Source organism: Mobula hypostoma, chromosome X1 (genome assembly GCF_963921235.1).
Source record: "Mobula hypostoma chromosome X1, sMobHyp1.1, whole genome shotgun sequence".
In the NCBI taxonomy this organism is placed as follows: Eukaryota; Metazoa; Chordata; class Chondrichthyes; order Myliobatiformes; family Myliobatidae; genus Mobula; species Mobula hypostoma.
The window spans coordinates 25,348,014-25,360,471 of NC_086128.1; the positions used below are offsets into that span (position 1 = coordinate 25,348,014).

General features: G+C 48.2%; 1 protein-coding gene across 1 annotated transcript in view; it reads left to right on the forward strand.

The window, feature by feature from the left end:
• Positions 1-12,458, forward strand: part of LOC134340497 (bridging integrator 2-like) — a 129,414-nt gene that overhangs the window by 95,800 nt on the left and 21,156 nt on the right. The window contains exons 8-11 of the mRNA XM_063037806.1: positions 4,903-5,010; positions 8,074-8,159; positions 8,655-8,730; positions 12,045-12,127. Coding sequence (XP_062893876.1) covers positions 4,903-5,010; positions 8,074-8,159; positions 8,655-8,730; positions 12,045-12,127 — 353 coding nt within the window. The remainder of the gene's footprint in view (positions 1-4,902; positions 5,011-8,073; positions 8,160-8,654; positions 8,731-12,044; positions 12,128-12,458) is intronic.

A 12,458-nucleotide genomic window follows, 5' to 3' on the forward strand; every position in this document is an offset into this window, starting at 1 on the left:
TTAGAACAGAGATGAGGAGTGATTTCTTCAGCAAAAGGATAGTGAATTTGTGGAAGTCATTATCACAGATGGCTGTGGAGGCCAAGTCATTGGGTATATATAAAGTGGAAGTTGATGGTTTCTTGATCGAAGGTTATGGGGAGAAGTCAGGAGAATGGGGTTGAGAAGGAAAATAAATCAGCCATGATTGAATGCTGGAGTAGATTCGATGGGCTGAATGGCCAAATGGTGCACCTATGTCTTGTGGTCTTATGGTCTAAGTATGTCTAATGATCCAGCTTCCAACATTGGCCAAGGCAAAGATCGCAGAGATTTAAATGACCAGCCCCTTATCTTGTGGTGTGTCCTCTTGTTCAGGAGTCTTCCACTAGTGAAAGCATCCCAATGTTTACCTTGTCAAGCTCCCTGGGACCTTATATGTTTGAATAAGGTCACCTCTCATTCTTCCGAACTTCAAGGGATACAGACCCAAACAATTTAGTCTCTCTTAGTACGACAGGACCCTGGTGAGCGTTGCAGAACAGAGGGACTTGGGAGTACGATTACATGGTTCCATAAAAGTGATGTCACAGGTCGACAGGGCACTGAAGAAGACCGGCTTTCACGACATTGACTATAGCAACTGGGAGATCAGGATGCTGGCGAGGATGCACTTGGAGTATCATGTTTGATTTTGTTTGCCCTGCTATGGGAAAGATGTCATTAAACTGGAAGGAGTGTAGAAAGGCTTTACGAGGATATTGCCAGGATTCGAGGGACTGTGTTACAGGGAGAAGTTGGTCAGGCTAGCACTTCATTCCGATAGTGTCGGTGACTGAGAGGTGATCATATAGAGGTGTACAATATCAAGAGGGGCATAGATAGGGTGAATGCGCCCAGTCTTTTCCCCACATCTGGGGTATCAAGGACTACATGCATAGGTTTAGGATGAGAAGGGAATTATTTAATAGGAACTTGAGGGGGAAACTTTTTCTTACACAAAGGGTGGTATCTATGTGGAATTCGCTGCCAGAGGAGGAGCTTGAAGCAGACACGATAATAACATATAAAACACTTAGACAGGTTCATGGATTGGAAAGGTTAAGAGGGATATGGGTCAAAAACAGACAAATGGCACTAGCTTGGACGGGACAACTTTGTTGTCATGGACCAGTTGGGCCGAAGGGCCTGTTTCTGTGCTGTATGACTCTATAGCTCTACAAGTCTATGACAGCCAGGAATGAGTCAAATGAATCTGCCTCCAATGTTATTAAAAACACAAGAGATTCTGCAGATTTGGGTTCTTTCCATAGATACGGAGTTCCTCCAGTATTTTGTGTCCAATGATATTACATCATTTAAAGTAAGGAGATCAAAGCAATACACTGAATTCCTATTGAGGAATACTACAAACAGGTTTTGTTTTTCTTTCTCGGAAGTTGATTTCTCCCTTCTTATGAGCTCTTCAGTCTTCCACTGTTGGTTCTCAAACTAGCCAGCCCTTTGGCCTATCACCAGCCCTTTGGCCTACCGCCAGCCCTTTGGCTTATCACCAGCCCTTTGGCTTATCACCAGCCCTTTGGCCTACCGCCAGCCCTTTGGCTTATCACCAGCCCTTTGGCCTACCGCCAGCCCTTTGGCTTATCACCAGCCCTTTGGCCTACCGCCAGCCCTTTGGCTTATCACCAGCCCTTTGGCCTACCGCCAGCCCTTTGCTCTACCACCAGCTCTTTCACCTACTGCTAGCTCTTTGGCCTACCACCAGCCTTTTCTGTTTTGTATATCTTTTTTTTAATTTAACATTCTCCTGTACCCTTTTGTGAATCGCAGACTAAGGCTCTTTCACATGGAATCCCTCTGTCTGATTGAGATGAACTCTTGCTGAGCATTATACACCTACTCTTTTATTCTTCATCCTGGTGACTTAAGGCAAGTATCTGGATGCCTTCTTCATTGCCTTCTCTGCCCGTGCTGCCACCTAAAGGGATCTATAGGTTTGTACACCAAGGGCTCTGTTCCTCAATATTACCCAGGGCCCTGCCAATCATTGTGTATGTTCTGCTATTATTAGCCCTCCTTAGGATGAAGTTCTACCTGCCATTCCTCTACCCAACTGATCAACACCTCCTGTAGCCTAACACTATCCTCACTATCAATAACAAACCCTATTTTTGTGTCATCTGCAAAATTACTGATCATGCTGCTTGCATCCATATACAAGTCTCTAATGTGTCACCTTGCAAATCAGATCAATGTATACCAAGAGTCCCAGAACCAATCACAGGCTTCCAATCACAAAAGCAACCCTCCACCATCACCCTCTGCCTCCGATCACCATGCCATTTTTGGATCCAATTTACCAACTAACTTGGATCCCAAGGCCTCTAGTTGTTTGTTCCAGCCCTCCTTGTCAGAAGCCTTACTGAAGCCCACGTAGACCACACTAACCAGACTTGTCTCTTCAAAAACTTCAATCCAATTGATCAGGCAAGATCTCCTCCGTGCAAAACCAAACCAACTACCTTTGATCAGTCCCTGCCTGCCCAATTGTCCATTAATCCTGTCTCTCAGAATCAGTCCCTACCTTACTAGAATGTTACCACGCCTCTCCCTGAAATTTCCACCTACAGTGTCCTCCTCAATGAATACAGATTGAATGAAGTTTTATAGAAGACAGCCAATATCTTCTTCCCAGGGTTGAAATGTTTAAAACAAGATAGCATACATTTTAAGGTGAGGGGGGAAAGTTCAAAGGTGATTTTTTTTACACAGAGTGGCAGGTGCTTTGGTTACAAATGGAACTTTAACAGGATGCAGAGCTGGGCTGAGAAGCGGCAGATGGAATTCAACCTGGAAAAGTGTGAAGTGGTTCACTTTGGAAGGTCAAAATTGAAGGCAAAATACAGGCTAATGACAGGATTCCTGGCAGAGTGGAGGAAGGGGGGGATTTTGTGGTTCACATCCAAGAGCCGCGAGGTAATGTTGCAGCTTTATAAAACCCTTGTTAGACTGCACTTGGGATATTGTGGTCAGTTCTGGTCACCTCATTCTAGGAAGGATGTAGAATCTTTAGAGAAGGTGCAAAGGATATTTATCAAATCAATTCAAATCAGGTTTGATTATCATTCAAACTATACATAGACGGAGCTGAAAAAGACAGTGTTCCTCTGGGGCCAAGGTGCAAAGCATTTAAAATAGCAACCAAAAATTCAAAAATAGTGAGTAACATAATTCAAAATTTAGCGAGCAGAGAAACATATTCACTCGAAAAAAAAAACCAAATATAGTCCAAGACCCTGAGCGACAATGTCCAGCAATGAACGATGAGGTCTCTCGGCGGTGTACAGACACACACAATCCAACCTGTCATTCCACCGCCTGAACACGGGATGTAATGTTCTATGTTCTATGTTCTAAAGGAATAATATTTTCCACCCTTCAATCTTCTGGTACTACTCCTGTGCCCAATGAAGATGGAAAGATCATCGCTAAAATAATTTCTTCCTTCAATTCCCATAGTAACCTAGGCATATCTTGTCTGGCCCCAGGGCCTTATCTATCCTAATGTTTTTCTGAAATTACAGTGCATCCTCTTTCTTAACATCAACGTGTTCCAGCATATCAGCCTGTTTTACGTTGCCTTCAAAATTATCAAAGTCTCTCTCACTGGTGAATACTGAAGCAAGTATTCATTAATGACCTCCCCTAGCTCCTCCGACTCCAGACACGTTTCCTCTTTTATCCCTCCTCGGTCCTTCACTCACTCTGGTCATCCTCCAGTTCTTCATTTAAGTCTAGAACACCTTGGGGTTCCCCTTAATCCTACTTGCCAAGGCTTTTTCATGCCCCCTTCTAGCTCTCCTAAGTCCATTCTTCAGCTCCTTCCTGGCTATCTTGTAACTCTCTAGAACCCTGTCTGATCTTTGCTTCCTAAACCTTAAGTAAGCTTCTTTCTTTCTCTTGACTAGATGTTCCACATCTCTTGCAAACCATGGTTCCTTCACCCTACCATCCTTTCCCCGCCTCAATGGGACAAACCATCCAGAACCCATGCAACTACTCCCTAAACAACCTCCACATTTCCATTGTGCATTTCTTGAGTACATAACATTTATGCTCCCAACTTCCTGCCTAATGGCATCATAATTCACCCTCTCCCAATTAAATATTTTCCCATACCATCTGCTCCTATCCCTGTCCTAAGCTATGGTAGATAGTCACTGTCTTGGATACACTCACCCACTGAGAGATCTGACATCTGACCTAGTTCATTGCCTAGCACTAGATCCAGTACAGCCTCTCCTCTCGTCACCTGTCTATATATTGTGTCAGGAATCCCTCCTAGACATACCTAACAAATTCTGCCCTATCTAAACCTTTTGCACTAAGGAGGTACCCAATGAATATTAGGGAAGTTGAAGTCACTCATGACAATAACCCTGTTATTTTTGCACATTTCCAAAATCTACCTCTGGATCTGTCCCTCAGCGTCTCTGTTGCTATGGGGGGGGGGAGGGGTCTATAGAATACTCCCAACAGAGTCATAGTTCCCTGTCTGTTTTCTGACTTCCACCCACACTGACTCAGTAGACAATCCCTCCATGACACCCTCCCTTTCTGCCTCTGTGACACTATCCCCGATTAGCAATGCCACTCCCCTGTCTTTTTTTTACCTCCCTCTCTGTCCCTGTCCCTTTTGAAACATCTAAACCCCAGAATATCCAGCAGCCATTCCTGCCCTTGTGACATCCAGGTCTCCGTTACGGCCACAACATTGAAGTTTTGTGCACTGATTGCTCTGCTCAGTCACATATTGTTTGATTAGGTAGAACAAACTCCTCAGGGCTGACGCAAGACAACCACTGTGCCAAGGCCGTTTGTACCTTGGGACGAACGATATTTAACTGTTGCTCTTCACAATAGAAGCGCATCGCTAAACGTGGCCGCAAACTGGTGGACTACGACATCTGCCGCCATCACCTGGAATCGCTGCAGAACGCCAAGAAGAAAGATGAAGCAAAGATCAGCAAGGTAATGGGGACCAGAGGCTGCAGCTGCACCCAGGCCCGACTGTAGTGTGGGGATTGCTTTGGTTTTCCTTTTCTAAACGGGGTTTATTCAGTGATTACAGGATGACAGGGATACAATATGGCAGTGCTTCATGATGCACACTATTTAGAGTTTCAAATTATAACTTCAGTCATAGAGTGAGAGAGTCATAGGACATTACAGCACAAAAACAGGCCCTTCAGCCCATCTAGTCCATGTCAAACTATTACTCTGCCTAGTCCCATTGACCTGCACCTGGACCCTAGCTCTCCATACATCTCCTCATCCATGTACTTATCCAAATTTCTCTTAAATGGTGAAATCGAACCCATATCCGTCACTTCCACTGGGAGCTTGTAGCACACACTCACCACTTCCTGAGTGAAGAAGTTCCCCCTCATATTCTCCTTAAATATTTCACCTTTCACCTTTAACCTATGACTTCTAGTTCCAGTCTCAACCAAGCTCAGTGGGAAAAGCCTGCTTGCATTTACCCTGTCTATACCCTTCATAATTTTGTATACCTCGGTCAAACCCGTGTCCTCTGTGAAACGGAAACACCTCTTTCTCCCTTATTAGGGAGAGAGAGAGCCTGTGGTATGTAGAATACCGGGTGAACGAGTAGTCTTTGGGGTGCTGCAGGTCTGTGTCTTTGCTGTTGCTTTGCTGCACGCTTGAGTGCTCGGTGGTGGGTGCCGATGCTTTTTTTTTTGTCGGTGGGGGGAGGGGAGATCGTTGCTTGCTGCCGCTTATGCACAGGAGGGAGGGGAACTAGGGGAGGGGGCTTTGGGGTTCTAACATTTAGCTGTCATTCATTTTTTGGGGGCACTCCTCTGTTTTCGTGGATGGTTGCGAAGAAAATGCATTTCAGGATGTACATTGTATACATTTCTCTCACATTACATGTACCTTTGAAACCTTTGAATCTCCCCTCAATCTTCTACGCTCCAGGGTATAAAGTCCTAAGCTACTCAATCTTTCCCTATAACTCAGGTCCTCAAGTCCCAGCAATATCCTTGTATATTCTCTCTGCACTCTTTCAATCTTATTAATATCTTTCCTGTATGTAGGTGACCTATACTGTACATAATACTCCAATTTTGGTCTGGCCATCTCTACCCAGAACAGTCGAGTCCCTGAATGCTCATTGTACCCGTGGACATTGTGTACTCCTTCTCCAGGGACACCTGGGCATGGACGTAACCCCAAAAGAGGGACAGGCAGTCAGCTCAAGCAGAACCATCGACTGCCCCCCTCCTAGGTTTGTGAATAGCCAGCTTGGCCAGGCCCAAGGGCAAATGACCAAGAGATCCTTCTCTGCCCCAGGTTAACAAAGATCAGAAGAGAGGGGCTGAAATGCAGCCAGAACTTGAGAAGCAGCTCCTACAGATACTTGAATAGAGGCTGAGACCTCTCGAACTTTATTTATTGCTTCAGTGAGGCCCACTGCGACTGGATGGGGAAACACCACATGATGACTGTTGGCAGAGATCCTGCCAGACCTTCCAGGACGATTCACGATTCAAAATTCAAGTTTATTTGCCGCCTGTATATTGAAGCATACCATGAAATGTGCCATTTGTGGTTAACAGCCGACACATCCTAAGGACATGTTGGGGGGCAATCTGCAAATGGCATCACAGAATCCAGCGCCAACATGGCATGCCCACAATGCTCAGCAGTACAACAAGCTACAAAACAACAGCAGCAAAACAAACCTCCTTCCTCCCTCCTACCCACACACACATACACCGTCCTTTAGGGGCTGCAGGGTAGTATAGCAGCTTGCATAACACTATTACAGCACCAGCAACCCGGGTTCATTTCCCTCTGCTATCCGTAAGGAGTTTGCATGTTGTCCCCATGATCACGTGGGTTTCCTCCCACATTCCAAAGACGTACGAGTTTGTAGGTTAATTGGTCATGTGGGTGTAATTGGACAGCAGGGGCTCATTCGGCTGGAAGGGCCTGTTACCGTGTTGCATGGCCAAATAAAAATAAATAAACTCTGGGACAGGCCTCCAGCAGACACAGAGTCGGGCCTGCAGATATTGGGCTTCGATCTTCCAGCTGAACTCGCAGATATTTGTAGACTCAGCTCTGGCAAATGGGAATACTTCCCATTTGTCCTCGGGCCTCAAACATCAGCATTGATCCCAGGGCATGCCGATTACCAAACAGCAGGCCTCATACTCCGGACCTGCCGATGGTGGGACCCCAAACGTCAGGCCTCGAGCTCCAGTTTCACCGATTTGCAAGCCCACGTTACTCAGTTATCTCCTTAAACATCTCCCTAAGAACCTCAGCAAACTCCAGGGGGAAATTTGACGTCGTTATGGACTCCACAACAATACCTTCAGCAGACCGCTCCCTTCTGGGGCTGGCCTCGCACAGGGCCAGGGAGCGACTCGTTTTTTTATTATTATTTAGGGATATCGGGATATTTAGGGATTTAGAATGGTAACCAGCCCTTCCAACCCAATGAGCCGGCGTGCCTGGTGCAGAGTGGTACAAGCACGGGAGTGGGTGGTTAGAGTATTACTGACAAATGATGTGAGGAAGATGGATTAACAACAGAGGGGATAGAGTCAGTGATACAGGGTGCTGGGAGAAAGCAGACACTGCGGGATCGAGTGAGGGAGCTGAATTAACGTCAGTGGGGATACAGTCAGTGACACAAGGCGCTGGGGCAGTAGTTAGTGCAGTAATTTGCTGGCCCAATTTTCAGAAGCCTGTCCTGTTTATCTGGAGACTCTGTTCCCAGCAGGAGGCTGAAGATCCTTTGCATTTTGTTGAGGACTGACAAGCTGAACGCGAAGGGACCATCCCTCATGCTGCACCATGTCTGTGACTCCACTCCCACTAACACTGACTATCAGACGTGCCTCCTGCCACTGGTGTGAACAATCTCCCCATCCCGTGAACAAAGAAGGCAAATATCAAATGGTGGGTTTACAAGGATTCTGGGAGGTGCCCAGGGCATTGTGTGGAGCATCTGACGAGTGACAGGTAGATGTGCTACCTTCTTGTCTTCTTGTGATTTAGGCCGAAGAAGAATTTATTAACGCCCAGAATGAGTTTGAAGAATTAAATGCTCAGCTTCGCGAGGAGCTGCCTGAACTGTGGAACAGGTAGGGTCTGCTGCAAGAATGTGAGCGTCTTTTAGCATAGAGAGTCACCTCAGCCAGCTGTCCTCGGGCAAACAGTAACCACAGAGCCGGGTCCCCAATTCAACGGGAAAAGCTGTGTCCCTGTGTTGGGATGTTGCATGGTGTGTGATCAGGGATCACGGGAGATTCAAGGGCAGGGTTCCCATACACGTGCCCAGTGTGGGTTGGACCATGGCCTGTCAGCTGTGGTACCCGATGATGAAGCTGGTTGGCCAATCTTGTGAGCATCACCCTCTGCCAGATGACATCATCCTAATTACGGAGGGAATCTCGGCAATAGTGCGGTAAACCCCAAATCAGCCAGGCGACAGGCATCAGAGCAGGGTTGCAAGCTGTCCTTGTATGCTCCAGGAAGGAGAGCTCCTCAAACTGGATGTTCAAGTGGCCATTTTGAACTGTTTTCTGTCCCGATTCTTTCCACTAATGGTCAGTTACACGTGACTTCTTGCTTTACAGCCGTGTTGGATGCTATGTGACCATATTTCAGAACATGTCCAACTTGCGGGATATTTTCTACCAGGAGATGAGCAAGGTAAGGACGACAGGACCACATGGAGAAAACCAGCTGCACTTAACTCAGTGCAGAGCCTGGTGGCAGTTTCAAGCTGGACGAAGGTGAATGATGTAACCGCCATCAAAATTAACTCTTCATGGTTAAATAAATATGTTGGGTCTGGGTTAAGGGCACACCCCAGTCACTGTAGCCGGTCCTGGAACACCTCTGGAGAGCCCAGAGACACCGTGTGCTCCCTCTTCAAGGGGCACATGGACATAGACATAAACCTGGAATGGGGGCAGCCCCTGTGAGCAACCCAGACCATGGGGAGCAGCCCCTTCAGATACTCCCACACTCCGTACATACATGGAACACTGACTCCTCCCGGCTGTCAGAACAATTTAAAAATCCGTTCGACGGTAGCACTCTGTGCAGCGCTCTCCACCACCGGTCCCCGATGTAGAGGGGAGGACTCCTGTGTGGAGAAAGGCCGCCACCGGGCAACCCACACTGCCGAATGGCTGAACACATACAAGACAGTGTCTGACCCCCTTTTTTAATATACAAAATACCTTTATTACAAATTCGGTGCTAGATACACAAACCAGTGACTTACACACTTACTTCACTACAAATAGACAATACACATTAAACTAAAATATTCCCATCTCTATCAATGATGGCAATAACCGCCTCCCACGGAGCCCAACGGTCCAGGAACGCACCTATGGTCGCTGGGGACTGTGCGTGTTCCTTCTCGATATTTACCTGGCACGAACATACCCCTTAAACATTGCCAGGCAGTCTGCCCGGGCAGATCCTCCCACCACCGGTTTCCAAGACCCACGGATGGCAATTTTCGCCAGCCCCAGGAACAAGTTGACAAGGACATCCTCATCCCTCTGTGCCCCCCTCCTTACTGGATGACCGTATATAAATAGGGTGGGGTTTTTATGTCGGGAGTACACTAGGGGGTCGACAAAGAGGCGGGGCTCTGAGATTGAGCGGCTTGAGAGAGCGTTGCTTGACCTAGAATCCTGTCTTGGTCCAACCACTGGGGACCAACAGCTATGGCAGGAAAACCAGGAGAAGAAGGATGCACTAAGGAAACTGCAGCTCCAGCAGTCCCGAGGTATGTACGTGAAGTCACAGAACCAAATACTGCAAAATTTGGACTTTGGCTCACCCTTTTTCTACTCATTGGAGAAAGGCGGAGAGTCCAAAAGTGAGAAATATACGATGGTGCCGGTTAGAAGTCCTGGAGCGAGTTGAGTAACTGGCCAGAAAAGTTTGCCCTCGACAGTACCTTGCTGGCTCGGCGCCAGAAATTCCAGCACCAGGAAAGGCTCTGTCGGTCCCGAAGAACTCCCAGGCCGTGAGAGGTCGAGATGTCTCAAAAGATGCTCCAGCTCCTACACCGAATGAGAATCACAACGATAAAGGAAGAGGGACGTTGTCCCGATGTCAGTGGGGGGAACAACGGCGTTTGTCTCCGGGTTTTAGAGCGAAACGGCTCCTGGTGAGTTGCCAGCAGCCGCAGGTGGGTACTACACAGTTAGCAGCCGTCAACAAACCCAGTCCAAACTGGCAGAAAAGCTCCAAATGAAGCTTCCACACTAAAAGAGCCACTCACTCACATATCCAGGAGACATTTCGAACCACCTCCAATGTATCTCACGACCTTAATACAGCAGTTTCTCTTCAATTTCTGCCGACTGAATCAGAACAGCTCCACACTGTGTCTGACCCTGGGAGTGTGTGATGGGACAGTGTGGAGGGAGATTCACTCTCTGACTGATCCTGGGAGTGTGTGATGGGACAGTGAGGAGGGAGATTCACTCTGTGTCTGACCCCGGGAGTCTGTGATGGGACAGTGTGGAGGGAGATTCACTCTGTGTCTGACCCTGGGAGTGTGTGATGGGACAGTATGGAGGGAGGTTCACTCTGTGTCTGACCCTGGGTGTGTGTGATGGGACAGTGTGGAGGGAGATTCACTCTGTGTCTGACCCTGGGAGTGTGTGATGGGACAGTGTGGAGGGAGATTCACTCTGTGTCTGACCCTGGGAGTGTGTGATGGGACAGTGTGGAGGGAGATTCACTCTGTGTCTGACCCTGGGAGTGTGTGATGGGACAGTATGGAGGGAGATTCACTCTGTGTCTGACCCTGGGAGTGTGTGATGGGACAGTATGGAGGGAGATTCACTCTCTGTCTGACCCTGGGAGTGTGTGATGAAATGGTGTGGAGTGAGATTCACTCTGTGTCTGACGCTGGGAGTGTGTGATGGGATGGTGTGGAGGGAGATTCACTCTGTGTCTGACCCCAGGAGTGTGTGATGGGATGGTGTGGAGGGAGATTCACTCTGTGTCTGACCCTGGGAGTGTGTGATGGGACAGTGTGGAGGGAGATTCACTCTGTGTCTGACCCCGGGAGTCTGTGATGGGACAGTGTGGAGGGAGATTCACTCTGTGTCTGACCCTGGGAGTCTGTGATGGGACAGTATGGAGGGAGGTTCACTCTGTGTCTGACCCTGGGTGTGTGTGATGGGACAGTGTGGAGGGAGATTCACTCTGTGTCTGACCCCGGGAGTCTGTGATGGGAAAGTGTGGAGGGAGATTCACTCTGTGTCTGACCCTGGGAGTGTGTGATGGGACAGTATGGAGGGAGATTCACTCTCTGTCTGACCCTGGGAGTGTGTGATGAAATGGTGTGGAGTGAGATTCACTCTGTGTCTGACCCTGGGAGTCTGTGATGGGATGGTGTGGAGGGAGCTTCACTTTGTGTTTGACCCTGGGAGTGTGTGATGGGACAGTGTGGAGGGAGATTCACTCTGTGTCTGACCCTGGGAGTGTGTGATGGGTCAGTGTGGAGGGAGATTCACTCTGTGTCTCACCCTGGGAGTGTGTGATGGGACAGTGTGGAAGGAGATTCACTCTGTCTCTGACCCTGGGAGTGTGTGATGAAATGGTGTGGAGTGAGATTCACTCTGTTTCTGACCCTGGGAGTGTGTGATGGGTCAGTGTGGAGGGAGATTCACTCTGTGTCTGACCCTGGGAGTGTGTGATGGGACGGTGTGGAGGGAGATTCACTCTGTGTCTGACCCTGGGAGTGTGTGATGGGTCAGTGTGGAGGGAGATTCACTCTGTCTCTGACCCTGGGAGTGTGTGATGGGATGGTGTGGAGGGAGCTTCACTCTGTGTCTGACCCTGGGAGTCTGTGATGCGACAGTGTGGAGGGAGATTCACTTTGTGTTTGACCCTGGGAGTGTGTGATGGGGTGGTGACGGGGGAGATGTGGAGAGATGTGGGCAATGTGGAGGAAGCTTCACTTTGTTGCCCCAATATCTTTGCAGCTGAACCAGGATCTGTACTCGGTGATGACAAAGGTGGAAAAACAGCACAGTACCAAAGTGTTCATTGTCAAGGGCGTTGCCAGGTAAGGAACCATGATCAAAGCCTGCTGTAGGGTCATTGATGAAGTGGCGGGGTCTGACCGACGGTACCCTTGAGAAAATATCTTGCAGATATGTAAAATGTTCAGTCATGCTGACTTCAGTGACTGGTGAATTGTTTTGGGCTGGAACCAAATACAGGTTCAATTCTAACCACAGGACACAACCTGAATGAAAACGGTGATTTTGGGGAGCTCTCAGCAGACCTGGCATGAGAGCAGAGTGAGATGCAGCGAACATCTCTCTCCCCAAGGGGCTGCCTGAGATTGGTGTGCTTCTCCTACCCTGCAGCCTGCTGTCCGCTGGCGTGCGGGC